This window comes from Clytia hemisphaerica, unplaced genomic scaffold (genome assembly GCF_902728285.1).
Source record: "Clytia hemisphaerica strain Z4C2 unplaced genomic scaffold, Clytia hemisphaerica genome assembly, whole genome shotgun sequence".
Taxonomy (NCBI): domain Eukaryota; kingdom Metazoa; phylum Cnidaria; class Hydrozoa; order Leptothecata; family Clytiidae; genus Clytia; species Clytia hemisphaerica.
The window spans coordinates 548,950-563,153 of NW_027104390.1; the positions used below are offsets into that span (position 1 = coordinate 548,950).

General features: G+C 35.8%; 1 protein-coding gene across 1 annotated transcript in view; it reads right to left on the reverse strand.

Moving 5' to 3' along the window:
- The window catches only part of LOC136819847 (uncharacterized), a 45,336-nt gene that overhangs the window by 25,511 nt on the left and 5,621 nt on the right, over nt 1–14,204 (reverse strand). The window contains exons 9-25 of the mRNA XM_067076091.1: nt 10,862–10,905; nt 9,712–10,095; nt 6,488–6,640; nt 5,740–6,105; nt 5,315–5,467; nt 4,592–4,741; nt 4,162–4,308; nt 3,211–3,999; nt 2,647–2,847; nt 2,377–2,440; nt 2,188–2,240; nt 1,729–1,798; nt 1,503–1,579; nt 1,129–1,192; nt 704–756; nt 524–590; nt 146–240 (exon numbers count right to left, since the gene is read on the reverse strand). Of these exons, the coding sequence (XP_066932192.1) occupies nt 146–240; nt 524–590; nt 704–756; nt 1,129–1,192; nt 1,503–1,579; nt 1,729–1,798; nt 2,188–2,240; nt 2,377–2,440; nt 2,647–2,847; nt 3,211–3,999; nt 4,162–4,308; nt 4,592–4,741; nt 5,315–5,467; nt 5,740–6,105; nt 6,488–6,640; nt 9,712–10,095; nt 10,862–10,905 (2,930 nt within the window). The remainder of the gene's footprint in view (nt 1–145; nt 241–523; nt 591–703; nt 757–1,128; nt 1,193–1,502; nt 1,580–1,728; nt 1,799–2,187; nt 2,241–2,376; nt 2,441–2,646; nt 2,848–3,210; nt 4,000–4,161; nt 4,309–4,591; nt 4,742–5,314; nt 5,468–5,739; nt 6,106–6,487; nt 6,641–9,711; nt 10,096–10,861; nt 10,906–14,204) is intronic.

A 14,204-nucleotide genomic window follows, 5' to 3' on the forward strand; every position in this document is an offset into this window, starting at 1 on the left:
ATGCTACCCCAATACCTATCCTTAACAAAAAAAAGGAACGATGTTTTAAAAAAAAATGCATGATATGAAAACAGCGAGAGAGTTACGCTTATAATGAAAATGGTATATAAAAATAACAAATATACCATGAAGCAATTATCCTTACCTAGTGCCGGTTGTGGTTGGGGTTTTGGGGGTGGACAAAATATTTTCGTACATCCAGCCATTCCAATCTTGGACTTATCTGGCACAGTACATACGCTAAGAAAAGAAAATGAGATGTAATAAGGAAATGATTGTTGATTTCCAAAATTGTCCTTCTCTTTAAATTTTGAAAATAAGGGGAAATAAGGAAAATTCAGGTGTTTTTAATGTCTGTAGCGGGAATGTTTAAACTCGAAATTAGGATATCTTAGGTTTTAAGACTTTACTGTAAAGACTAATCTCTGGTGCAGAAAAAAAAACTCAACCCTCTCTAGAAATTCAATGTTCGAATACCCTCCCCCCCCCGTCTCCCATTCTTCGATTTCATTTTTGTTCTTACCAAGTATTGCAATCATCTTTAAATGAAGCGCCATCATTGTACGTTTTGCCTTCGTGGTAACACACTCCTAGAAGCGAGAAAGAAATTGTCCTATTAATGGGAAAATAGAAGCAGCAACAAGTATTAAGGCAGCTCAAGAAAATCACATAATCCACATTGCTTGTCTGTGGCTACACTTACCAGGGAAACAAGCCATGATAGTACAAGCCATCATTCCGTTGGTTCCGCACGTACTAAGATAAAAAGTTCCAGATCATTAGAACAACATTTTTAACATTCACGCATAGAATAAAGTAAATAAACCCCAGCTAAATACTTTATTTATCCTTGGTAAATGAAGCAGCTGGATATAAGATCCAGTTTAAAATTCTAGCTCTTAAAGGTTATTATTTCACGCATCTCCTGCCGTTTGCTTACAAGCATTTGAAAAAAAGACTTTCTCGCCCTTCGGCGCATCTATCGAGTACAAACTTTTGAGTTACTTTTTTGTTACTTCTGCTTTGTCGGCGTCAGAGATTTCCATATGCCAAAAAAAATCTTTCACGAGATAATTACTTTGTCATAAAAGAACAATATAAATGAAAGGATATTCTGGAAGAACATACCAGCTATTGCACTCATCCCATACCCTTTGACCTGGCGGGTAAAACTTTCCATTCAACTCACAACCTAAATAATGAACATGAAAACAACAGTAGTCTATTTGCTCATCTCGGGAATAGTGACATATGATGAAAGTTTCAGAATTTTTGACTTTATATTGTAATTCGAACTTGTATCTAGTCAGCCTGACTATTTTACTAAGGTAAGTGGCGGATCCGAAGGGGGGGGGGGGGTTAAAAATTTATGCTGGAATGTCTACAATACCTTATAAGGAGTATGGCCAAAAAACATTCTCCGTCATAAATTTTGAATCCCTGAGGTTGATTAATGGATGTTTAGAGGTCGTTGTAATCTAACAATTGATGGGGATAATTACCTTCAGGCTTAGGAGGACACAATTTGATCGTGCAAGCAAAGTTTCCGTTTTGATTTTTGTCAGTAACAGAACAGGTGCTAAATTAGAAGAATAAGAATAATTTAGAAAAAACGTGGAAGATTATAACGGTTGTGGAAAAGATTAGGCAAACAGATATATCATATTCCTTTACAAAATAGATCAGTGAAATAGATTTTCAACCAATACTTTAGCGTCGCTCACTTACCAGTCATTACATCCATCAATTTTAAAACTTTCTCCATTTTGATATTCTTTTCCTTCGTGATAACAAACTCCTACAAAACAAAAATAAAAGAGAAAATTAGAATCCAGTTTTCGTTGAATGAGTCTTCTTAACTGTAAGACGCACGGGGAATTGAAATGTTTTCGAGTTATGGAATTATCGACTTATAGTGACTTGTTTAAGGGTTTACTGTCTGAAGCGACCTGAACACTTTTCCGAAAAGACATTCAAGTTATGGAGATTATACTTTAGCCATCTTTTAATGATTGTCTTGAGAGTGCTAAGGGGTTTCCGAAAATAACCAAAATTGGTATACTTCGCCCATTCGTCAAACAATCCATGAATAAGTAATGCTTTAACACCCAGCTGCTGGCCCGATCGTTGTTTCGACGTTCATAATGGCCGTTGTCTGGATATTCTATAATGGTCGGAAACACTTACCAGGCGGGCAAGCCATCAAGGTGCAACCAAATAGGCCGTTTGATCCACAAGTGCTAGAAGTAAGAAGATAAAGAATCACAATACCCACAAGATTAGGAATAAAGTCAAGCATTTGTCTCTCTTCCTAAAGATAATCTCCTTTTTATATGAATCATGCGAAATTTCATTGACTTTCTAGGGAAAACATACCAACTGTTGCAATCATCCCAAGCTTGTTGTCCTGGTTTGTAATATTTTCCTTTCAATGTACAGCCTATAAAAGTTTAAAAGATATTAGTAAGTAAAAACTTCAAGCTTAAAATTCTCGTGGTTTACTATTTTTGCGGAGAAGTGCTTTCTTTAAAGATTTCGGAAGAAGTCACAAGCGTGTTTCAACAGAACATTTCTCTCTAAACTGTTTATAATGACATTGATCTTGAATGTTACGAGACACGATAATGCAAAATGCTTTTCTCTTACCGCATTCTTCCAATCCTCTAGCCTTAGTTCCATCAATTTGTTGTCCAGTCTTTGTATCGACGCACCAACAATAGCCTGTGGACGGATGACATTGTTTGTTGACGTAATCACCTTGGATATCACATTGTGGTTTGTATTGACCGAGAAGTGGTTTACTGTTGCTCGCTTCCAAGGAGGAAAGTTTGTCTGCACATGTTGGAACTATAAAATCGAAGGGAGAGAAGATTTTGGATTCGGGAATTGAAATCTCACAACATTTTTAAGATTTTACCAATCTTTACGCTGATGTACCGATAGAATTTGACGATCCTGCCCTGTTTTGATTTCACCCTACCCGGATAGAAAAGGAAAAGTAAAATTTTTCTTAGTTTGGATGTGCGTGCGCATTTGAAAACAAACCAGTTTAAAATCTAAAGTTAGGGAATGATCGCAATTAAGAGGAAATTATTTTACAAAGTTACCATGGAACGAAAGGATGAGGAAAGAAAGTTTTGGGAGGGGGAAACTTACGAAAGAGAACAAAAGAGTGAACAAACGAAAGGCGAATGATTACTAAAAACCAACCTTTGACATCACCAGGTGAAGCGTATTGTTTGTATTCGTTTAATTGGAAATCTTTTTGATATTGTAGGGTATTGCCAACAAGAATGACCGGTACTTCAACATCTGTGTAATAGTCACCCCCTTTCAGCCAATCACCATTCTTATCATTCAAGTCAGTACACCAACCCAAATTCAAGGTAGCATCCAACAATACAGAATGCATATCTCCACCGAACCTCAATTCATATTTAAAGGTACCATCTTCTGATAACTTGACATTCTTATATTGTTTTCTATCTAGAAGGTTTTCTGGACAGTCAGCATCTTCACCTTCGCGGACATCGCAGTAAAGGGGTTTAGTTGCTTTGACGGTCAGACAACTTCCAACAAGGATTGATTGAAGGGTAGGCGGGAACATCAAATTTCCTGAGACAGTGAAAACTGGGGAAGGGACGACCGACTTCTCGATGTCATCTTGACAAGTGAAATAATTCTTGATGGTCAAACTTCGATCTTTACATTTTGCATTTTCAAATTCGCATTCATTTGGGTAAGTGCGTCCATCACTTCCACAAACTGGTTTGTATTCACGTCTGCATGGTTTCACACACGACAAACAGTCGACTTTTTTACCAGCTGGTTGTCTTGTTCCACTGATTTCCCGTCCGGAATCTTCTTCAACACACCAACAATGTGCGGTAGATGGATGACATTGTAATTTCTCGAACTTTCCACTTGAACTGCACTGTGGGACATATTCTCCGAGTAAACCACGTGCATTACTGCTTTGCTTTTGACATGCAGTGACCTCTGAAATAAAAACATACGAAATATTTTTATAATAACTCTCCTGTTATTAAGTTCACTCGTTAGGGTATTGGAAGATCTTTCGATCGAAATTAGGTCGCAGAAATATAATTTGCGATAAATTTTCCTTGCTTGAAAAACAAAAATGCAAAAAAATCTTCTTACTTGGGCAAGGACCATTTGCAACCCAGGTGATAGAATTATCTTGACACTGTGCAACTTCTAAATTACATTGGTTTGCATATGTCTTTCCGTTACTTCCACAACGGGGATCCCACAAATAAAAGCAGGCTTGGTTGCAAGCTTCTTGCTCTAAGAGGTGAAAAAAAATCAACTTTCAGAATGTAACTTAGTGAGCAACATTGCTTCGCAAGAGAGGTGAAACCAGTGAGTGATTTATGCTTTAGATTCGTAGAGTCTTATTTTTAGTCCAAAACCAAATCCATCCGAACTAAATGGATATGCATGTTTGAAGAAACATAAAATAAGGCTTGGAATGGAGACTGGTGATAAGGTTACTTCTGTTGCGTCCATTGAACGTTCAGAACATCCATAAGACGTTAGATGAATGTTAATCCAACCAAATTACACTTACTACACTCGTACTCTTCACCATCAAGGTACCATTTGTTAGTACATCCTCCACATGGGTCTTGCATACAAACAGCTTTCTTGTTGCTCAAACACGCTTTCTTCGCGCATGGTTTGAACGTACAGAAAGCACGTGGTTGGCCAACACCACATTCTATAAATGAATAAGTTGGAATTTTTCAAAATTTTGAAAGACTAGGCTATATGCTAAAAACAAGGAAGACAGAATTTCTTTTACAGAAAGACAACAAAGCCACAGATATCTGTAAAGCCCGAAGGGCTAGATAGGCAGCTTTAAGCTTTCTCCAGCAAAAAAAAATGAAGCAAAAATTTGGCTTTTTAAATTTCGTGCCGAAGGATAGGATCTAGCATTTTAATTGTTTTCGGAACGTGAGATCAAAAAAAGTAGGCGGCAAACGCTATTTCGCAGCTCTCAAACCAGTGAAGTTGCTTGTTGTCACGTGATTTCTTTGCTAGGAAATCCTACCAAAATTTGCTTCATTTTTCGATAAAGGCCGCGGATCTAGCCATTCGGGCTTTACAGATCTGTAAACGAAACAGCCTGTTTCTATATTTCTGTCTATCTTGAATGCAGGTTGCGGATTTTCTGCGTTGAAATTCTGGCGTCACAAGTATCCACAAATTGGTCATCAGCTTGGACTTATTTTGTCTTGTATATTCTTGAAAGTAGGTCCAAATAAATAAGATTAAACAAACATAAACTAACCCTTGCATTTTCCTTTGTAAGCCAATTGTAAATCACCGTAGTTACATTTGATAGCAGATTTCAAAACACACAAGTTGGAGTAAGTTTTCCCGTCACTTCCACAGTGAGGTTCATACTCTCTTGTGCAAATGCCTGGACAGTCATCGTCTTGCACTGTAAGTGTGAAAAAAGAAAATCAGTTGAAAAGAAATTCAATCATTTAATCATGATTTTCTTTACATCTCTAAAGTAATTTGAATTTTTGTGTTAGAAACTTGAATTAGAATTGTTCGAAGTCAGTCGATTATTTCTTTAGTTTATTCAGATTTTTTTTCATTCGATGTGTTCAGATGTTATACTGTACCTTATAGAAATCTTTTGTCTATCTGAGAGTCTTACTAAAAACACACACACTATCAAAATAATTCGGTAAAACTGTACAGTACCTGGTTTCATGGGTTGAATTTGACTTTGCTGGCACTTTCCATCGGACACCATTTGCAATGCATTATTCTCACATTGAGCATTTTCAAGTTCGCACTTGTTTCCGTAAGTCTTCTTATCGCTTCCACAAACGGGTTTGAAAATACGCGCGCAAGCTTTCAAGCATGGTGTTCCACATTCGAAGTTTCGTCCACGTGCATTTTTACGTGAACCGTATAGTTCATTGCCAGTGTGTGGGTCGACACACCAACAATAACCGGTGGAGAAATGGCATTGTTTTGTAGAGTATGAACCATCAACTTTGCATTGTGGGATATATTTACCAGGGATTTGTTTCTCGCTGGCTTTGATTTCACATTTAGTAGGCGCTGCAGAATGCAGAATGAACATGTGTTATTACAGTAAGCACTTTGGAAAATTTAACAATTAGTCAACCCTGGCTAGATGATCCCTCTATGAAAGAATTGTGGCGTCTTTTTTACCAGAAGAAGGGGTAAATGAAAATATGGGCAATATGGTACTTAGAAAGGAAATCTCATGTTAATTTTGACCAGATCATTTCGAGTTTTTTTCGGGTGTGCTTGGTTTAAAATTCAAAAGAGGTTTCTTCTACCATTTAATATCAGCCAGGAAGGCTCAAATAGCTTTAAAATGATAAGACATGCGCATTGTCGACTGATTAAATTCATAATGATCCCTTATTGAATGACAAAGTCGAAGAAAAACTGAAGAGACGAAAGGTCAACTTACGTCTACACATGCCATCAGATTTCTTGTTGATTGAAGCATCTTTACATTGAGCGATTTGTAAAAGACATTCGTTATCGTATGTCTGACCATCACTACCACAAAGAGGTTCGTACGAAAATGGACATGCTTTCTCACAGGAATCTCCTGCAGAACCTGAAAATGAGATTTTCAGAAATTCTAGTAATCAGTTTGTTTGTCTGGCTTGATAAAAAAGCAAGCCAATAGATAATTAAAGATACGATAAAAATCTAGAATTAAGTCTTAAATTTCTCTAGTTAGAATCCTAGAGCTCTACAAAACTGTAGGTAGTACAAGGAGCACATTACTATAAGGAGCACAAATCCTTTAATGGGTACGAGCAGCCTAAAAATCATCGAGCTAAAAATAACGCCCGCTTTTCGGTTTTAGTTTACAATAAAACTGAAACCTCAAGCTTAAAGGTTATTTCCGGAGGGAATAGAATTAAGTTGTATCGGTGTAGGGCTTTAAAACGACTAACGTGCCCGGTAATACTGACTGCTATAGAGGTAATCTAAACTAATCTTTCAGTGAAAGAAGCAAAGGTATATGAATTTGTGCCCCCTGCTCAAACAGAATTCTCATAAAAGATGAATAAGTGAAAAACTTCAAAATAACAGATGCGTGATGACTTTGCAAAAGATTAACAAGTGACATTTTTATTTACCAATGATCAGAAGTAACATGTAAATATCAATCCTTAAGGTCATCTGCAGACTCGACTTCCTTTTGAACGAAATTGTATCATGATTATAAGATTTCGGTACCAGCTCGACTTAAAGATTCTTTTACAAAAAGAATACCTTAGGAAATTTAATGTAGATAGGGCCTTAATCTTATAGAGCCGAGTAGAATTTTGTGACACTAAAGACAGAGGTATTTTTTGAAGAAGGAAATGATTTCAAGGAGGGTATCCCTACCAAAACAAACGACATGGTAACGTGAAGTGGTCATGGAATGGGAAAGTTTATTTTGATTTTACAGGAGAATTATTATTATACACCTTTTCGACCGTAGCCGTCAATTGCCGCGCGGGAATTTTTTTGTCCGCTTTATTCCACTAAAACTGTCCTAGTCCTTTTTTCGCACCTATAGACAATAGAAAAATGTGTCAAAAAAGGATTGGATCGAGTTTAGTGGGACAAAAGTGGCACGCGTCTGACCGCGCGACTACGATCGAAAAGGTGTATTATTACAGTACAGTGGAGATTATCGAGTCTTTCAATCAAAAATTTGCTGATTCAAGGCTGACAGATTGACCCTGTCACACATTGGAATTTCTCGACATCATAAAATTATTACACATGAAGTTCATCGTCAGTAGTGCCGATGACTAACAATCAGATTGACTCAGTAATAAACCAAGACAGTAGATTTGTTTATTTTGAAAATAAAAAAATTCCATTGATAATCAGAGAAGTGTAAAATTTCATAGCATAAGCAATCGAGATATATAATGAAAATACACAGTGACATACTCTGTCTGTAGCAACAAACAGTACAAATCACTACTGTACTGTATAAGTTTGAAAACAGACTAAACATCTCTGTTCAGAGAAAATGAGAGAATCCTATGGAATAGCCCTATAAAAGCTATAATCGAAGATCTGGGGCTAGTCATTGACAATTATCTCGCTGTTTTTAGAAAAACGAAAAATTGTACGGGATATACTTTTCGTTAGCTGACTATAAGGATAGATGGTAAAAAGCTAGCGAAAATCGCTTGTTGCCCACTTTAATCATGATCTGTGTCGGTTAAAATAACTACAACTTAGACAATAAAAAGACAATAAAGCCTCTCAACAATGAAGTAATTGCTGAAAGAAAGCCACAAAGCCATGACAACTTGAGAAGTGAGTTTTGTGATTTTCAGGAAGTAGAATTTCCGAAATGTTTGAGATGTACAAATAACAGTGAAGTTGTGGAGTTTATGCGGAAAGAGAACTGAGATATCTGGGGTCTCGAAAAAAAAGGAAGTCCGAAGTGATTTAGTTTACCTGCTGTAACTTGAAAAGTAAAAGCTTCGACATGGTACCACATGGCAGTTTAAAATTTTCATTCGTTTTACTATTTTTGAATAGAAGCCATTTTTGATTCCGAATTATTTCGTATCAATATTTGAGCTCGACATATATTTCATAAACTGTTACCGGGAAAACTACATCCAATTTTTATAGAATAACACTGTTTTGGTGACCCATAGAGAATTTCCCATAAGTTGGACCAGATGGGAATTGAAATATCCCTTGTCATGTTTAGGATTACAAATTACATTGTTCAAAGTCCCAAAACCTGTGTAAGAATGGTCAAATTTTACTTTAAAGTGTTAGATAAAATTTACGATCACTTTATTTTTGAGCTTCCCTTGTCGGTCTGTGAGACGGGGTTGTTGTAAAATACATAGCAGAGCTAAGAAAAAGCGCGTGTGAAAACAATAATCCGTTCAAACCCTCACAAGATAAACCTCAGAAGTTGCATAAGGGTCAACAAGTTGAGCTTATCTAAACACCAGGAGTAGATTATAAAACCCGCAACAGATTTAGAATACAAATATTCCCTGCTGATCGAAGATGCTTGGAAAGATTATTTGCTAAGCATGGACTGTGAAATGTTTCTTTTAGTAGCATCTACCGTTTTTTCTGCAAATTCAGACTCCCACCCTGTGTTATTTCAAGAAAAAAATTTTCTACCGTTGAAATTATTTTAGCAGCAAAATCAAAGGAAAGGAAGGAAAATGTTTGATTTCGTAACTCAAGCCCAATTATCACGATTGCAATGCAAAACAGGCTAATTCAGGATGTTAGAATAAAAATAAGTTTAGTAAGATTAAAAATAGAGTAAAATATCCTTTTGTTGCGTATATCCATTTGACATCACAATAATTTTATAAATATTTGATAACTCAACGATATCATCATGGCCAATCCCGTATTTATATACACGTATTTTTACTGTGCATTGACCTAAATTTGATAGCGAACTACTAAACTAATGACTGAAGTGAGATTCGAACTCAGGACTTACGCATTACTAGTTACTTTGTACCAGAGTGTACCTCACGGAGAACGTGTTTCAGTACGGCAATGCATTTTGAAGTTTTTATTGATATCGGGTCTACAATTGTCCTACCAACAGAGCTATCCAGTCAATTCCGGAAGCTTAATCGGGAACCAATGTGATATGAAGGATGACAGTGAAAGCCTTACCCGAGGATGAAGATTTGTACTCTTGAATGGGAACTCCAATTTTGAATTCTGCACCCTCTGGAGGAGTGGTAAAATCCACTTGAATCTCTGTATGATAATCTCCCCCGCGGATCCATTCATCAGCGCCTTCAGTTTTGCACCAACCCAAATTCAAAACAGCTCCGATGATGTATTTAACCTCCGTTTGGGGGTTAGAAAGTCGCATTTTGTAGGAGATTTTACCCTCCACAATAACTGGATCTTTGATGCGGAAAGAGGCTAGTTTAGGGATTTCACAGCCTTCGCAGAGAATCTCTTCTTGAATGTCCATACGTAAGCATGATCCGGAAGGGATGCTTTGAAGGCTACCCGGTACCAAAATATCACCGGATACTGTTAAGTCGCCTGTAGAAAAGAAAATAAATAGACCCTTAGACGCTAGAAAAATCTATAGATAACGCCAATGGCTCTTTTTAGGTCTTTCTGTGAGGGAAATTTTGACTTATACATGATTAACAGTCTTTATTTTCCAAGAGATGTAAATAGAGGCTTATAGAATGGGGCAAATATCAGATCGTTTAAATCTATCATCGACGCGTGTTTTGATTTATGATGATAATATTGTAACAATTTGCTAATACTGAAATTGGACTCTCACTTGAAATCGCTTTAAAGGGCAGATAATCACTAAAAACTATTTTGATACTTGGCGGTTGAGAAATCTTCTCTTCCTTAAAATCAGACTTGTTATGAGATAGGGTGAGGCTCGGAAAAAGTTCAACATAAATGGTCAAAGTCTTTCTACGAAAATTTCACTACCTTATTTATTTGGCTCCTTGGAGTTTCATTGTTTATGAAATTTTCACAAAAGAGAGAATACTGCATTGGAATCAAAAGATGCAAGAAGATAGAAGTTACGTCAAACTTCGCCACTCCGATGGCCTCGGGGAAGAACGCTCCATAAATCGTCCATACAGAATAGACGCTTTTGCGTAATAAAAGCCGTAAATGTCTGGTACGGCTAGTTATAACCCTCCTTGTCGCGACCGGTAAACAGCTAAAAAGGTTAAATAGCGCTGACAAAATAAAATTTTTTACAGAAACAAAATAGAAATATTCCGACGAGATTTTCAATTCGCGGATTCAGAATTGATGAAATAAGAATTCTTACATCTATCGCCGTCACATTTCAACTGTCCATTCGCCAGACACACACTGTAAACGAAGAGAAATACCAACAAAAAATTATTCCAAATCATCTTGTTGTATTCGAATAAAAAAAATTTCTTTCTTACGTCTGAGCAACTCAGTAAAGAGTTGAAGACTAAATCTCTATATCACCCTCTCCCTATCCCATTTATATACTCATTCTTTTGTTTTGATGCTTAAGGGTCTGTTTATATTGTAAGTGATATATCTTTTCTGTTGTATGAGTGCTGTCTATTTGACTTATCATGTCAACTCCATGACATTTTTTGTCTCGATTATCTGAATTTGTCATTCTTTATTTTTACTTACCGAATCACAATGTCAGGAAGGAAAATTGCTCGATTATTAATGGAGGGAGTGAATTCTTCATTTATCAAAAAATGGAATACAGTCAGTTCTCTCTCTAATTCGAACCTTTATCATTCGAATCTCTCTGTAATTTGAACTAAACATTGGTCCGCTCAGCTAGAAAGTCGTATAAAAAACACTCTCTGTAATTCGAATCTTTCTCTTATTCGAAAGAAATTCTTTGCCTCATTAGAGAGTCAATCGTAAATAAAGTCACTACAGTAACCAGTAAGATTATTTCTAGGATTTGCACTTTTAAAGCTTGGTATTGCTCTAATTATAATAGCTGACTTGATTGAAATTGTACATAATGGGTTTAAGCAGACGCGTTTTTCTATAAGAACACCCAAAATTTGTGAAGCCTTGGGATGTTCTTAACTTTTTTGAGTTTTAAGCCTAAAAATGTTTTTAACATGTTCTTATTTTCACCATTCTTTGACCATTTTTGTCCATTTTCCTAAGAAATCGGGTGTTTTTGAGTCCATAAAGCCTTAAAATGTTCTTAACTTGTTCTTAACATCTTGGCCGTCGAAGCCTTATGTTTTTATATAGTTTGTTCTTATAAAAAAACGTGTATAACCTCTAAGGAAAGAAATTCAACTGAAATGAACTGCAATGCCTTAAAATTTGTCGCGTTGACTTAAACAAAATGGAAAGGGTGAAGGGACTACAGTCATAAATCCTAAATCCTAAATCTCTTTGATATTAATAACAAGCTGAAGTTTATTTCATTGCCTGTTGAAAATTTTATGCATCAAATTTAAGCTTTAAAATATGCATGACATCCTTCCATTATGTTTAAAGGTTCCTTCCGGGTTTAACAGATACACTTTTAAACATTTATTTTAAATCAGACACGCGCAAATGTAACATGTATCTGAGTTACACCACGAAATATAAAAACAAAGATGGGGCGAGTTGGAGGGATTATCATTCATAATATTATATCAAAAAGTTCTATATCAACATTGACTTAACATTGCCACTATATGGATTATCGAGATTAATACGTAATATAGTGCCTGATCATTTAACTTTTTTTAGTAGAGCTCGATTTTCATTTTATTTTGATATAGTGAGATTCACAAAACAAAAAGTCAACAGGCCAGCAATAAACAATCCAGACAAAAATTAGCGCTTTTTTAATGGGCTACAAATGCATTAGCATTATAATTCTAATCAAAAATCATGTCACTCAGAGTGAGTTTATAAACATTCTAAAACGAATTCAATTCAGATTTCTGGTAGTTCCAAAAGCGAAAGATAAGCATTAAAAATAGAAAGAAAGGAAATAAAGCGGTCAGAGTAATCACCTATAATTCCTAACTGTAATTCAATTTTCCCTTTTTTGGGCGAAAGCTACTAGGTGTTAAGTGCCTCTAGTCCTTTTTGTTTCTTTGGGTAGGGTCTAGTGGTACTTGAAAATGTACTTTTGTAAGAGAGGTCGTGCGTCATTGTCGAAAGAGAATCCAATAGAAATATGAAAGATGAAAGAATCATTTTTGGAATCACTTTGGCAACCGTTGAGAGTTTGGAAGTGTAAATAGGGGTTGGTTCCTTGATACATTATTTTGAATGTGTCATTAGTCCGCTGGGAGATGAAGAGGTGTGACTTTGGATTGCGAAATGATAATTTGGCTGACGTCATGTAAACACTTACATCACTTGAAATTAATCTCAATCTTAGTCAAAAAAAATTATCAGATTACTCTTGGAAAAATTATGACGTTTTCAAAGATTTAAAAATTCCTTTTAATGTGGGTCATTCGATTTTCAATATTTGAATGAAAAAAATTAAAAATTGCCGGCGAACGCTCAAATTTTATAGATTAAATGTATCGTGCTTGGAAGTCAATGGGAGAAACAGCTCAGTTAAAAAAGTAAAGGCTGATTGTTAGAAGAAATATCTTTGATCTGTTTTGACTTCAAAAAGTGTCAAAACTCCAATAAGTGACTCTCGTTTGCTATAAAAAGACATGAAGGGGTAAAGTCAAAACATATTGACATAGAAAAGTAAACTTTCTTTGAAGGATTAAGTTTCTTCTGATTGTGGGTTTCTCTGTTAAGGTTCTGGTCATTTTACTTTTTAGAACTCTTTATTAAAGACGTGTACAAACAATTATATAATACCTAGCCACGCAAAAAACCACCCCACCCTCATATCACTTTTTTTTTAAATGAAAAGAGACAAAGGAGTGCTGAAAAGCTCGTATTTACACTTTTTTATATAAGAACATCCAACATTTTTGAAGCCTTCGGATGTTCTTAACTTTTCTAGTTTTGAGCCTAAAATCTTGTTCTTATTTTAACCATTTTCTGAGCATTTTGTCAATTTACTTTTGAAATCGGATGTTTTAGAGTCCGCAAAGCCTTAAAATGTTCTTAACTTGTTCTTAATATTTTGGCTATAGAAGCATTATGTTCTTATATCGTTTGTCCTATTAAAAAAACACATGTATAGGTCAATCGACCCTTTAAAACTTTCCTTTATTAACCCATAGAATGCCATCAATCAGTAACTTCTCAAACATTTTTTGATTTCAAATGTGCATACATACTCAAACTAAGAAAAAATGCCAATCTCGACTTTTTACAGGGTGTCTACTGAATTTTTTTTCAGGATTTTAAAGGTTTTCAAGGTCCTGTAGACACCCTGTTTTATGAGTTTTTTTATTCGAGCGGATTCAAAAAACAAGGAGGCACGTGTCGCGACGCTCCTAGGTCCAGGTAAAGCGTTCTCATATGATACCAGTTGCACTTAATAGGCAATGGGTTAAACGGGTTGAAGAAGTGAGGATTATTTCAGAAAAAATGAGAAAGAAAGTTCCAAAAGTTCCAAAGAATGTAAAACTGCATCCATAAATTTCAATACAGCTAAGTATATTGATGGGGAAACGCCTCCCGTTATGGTTTCAATGATTCATTTCATGTAGCAACCCAAACAACTAGAGCAGTAC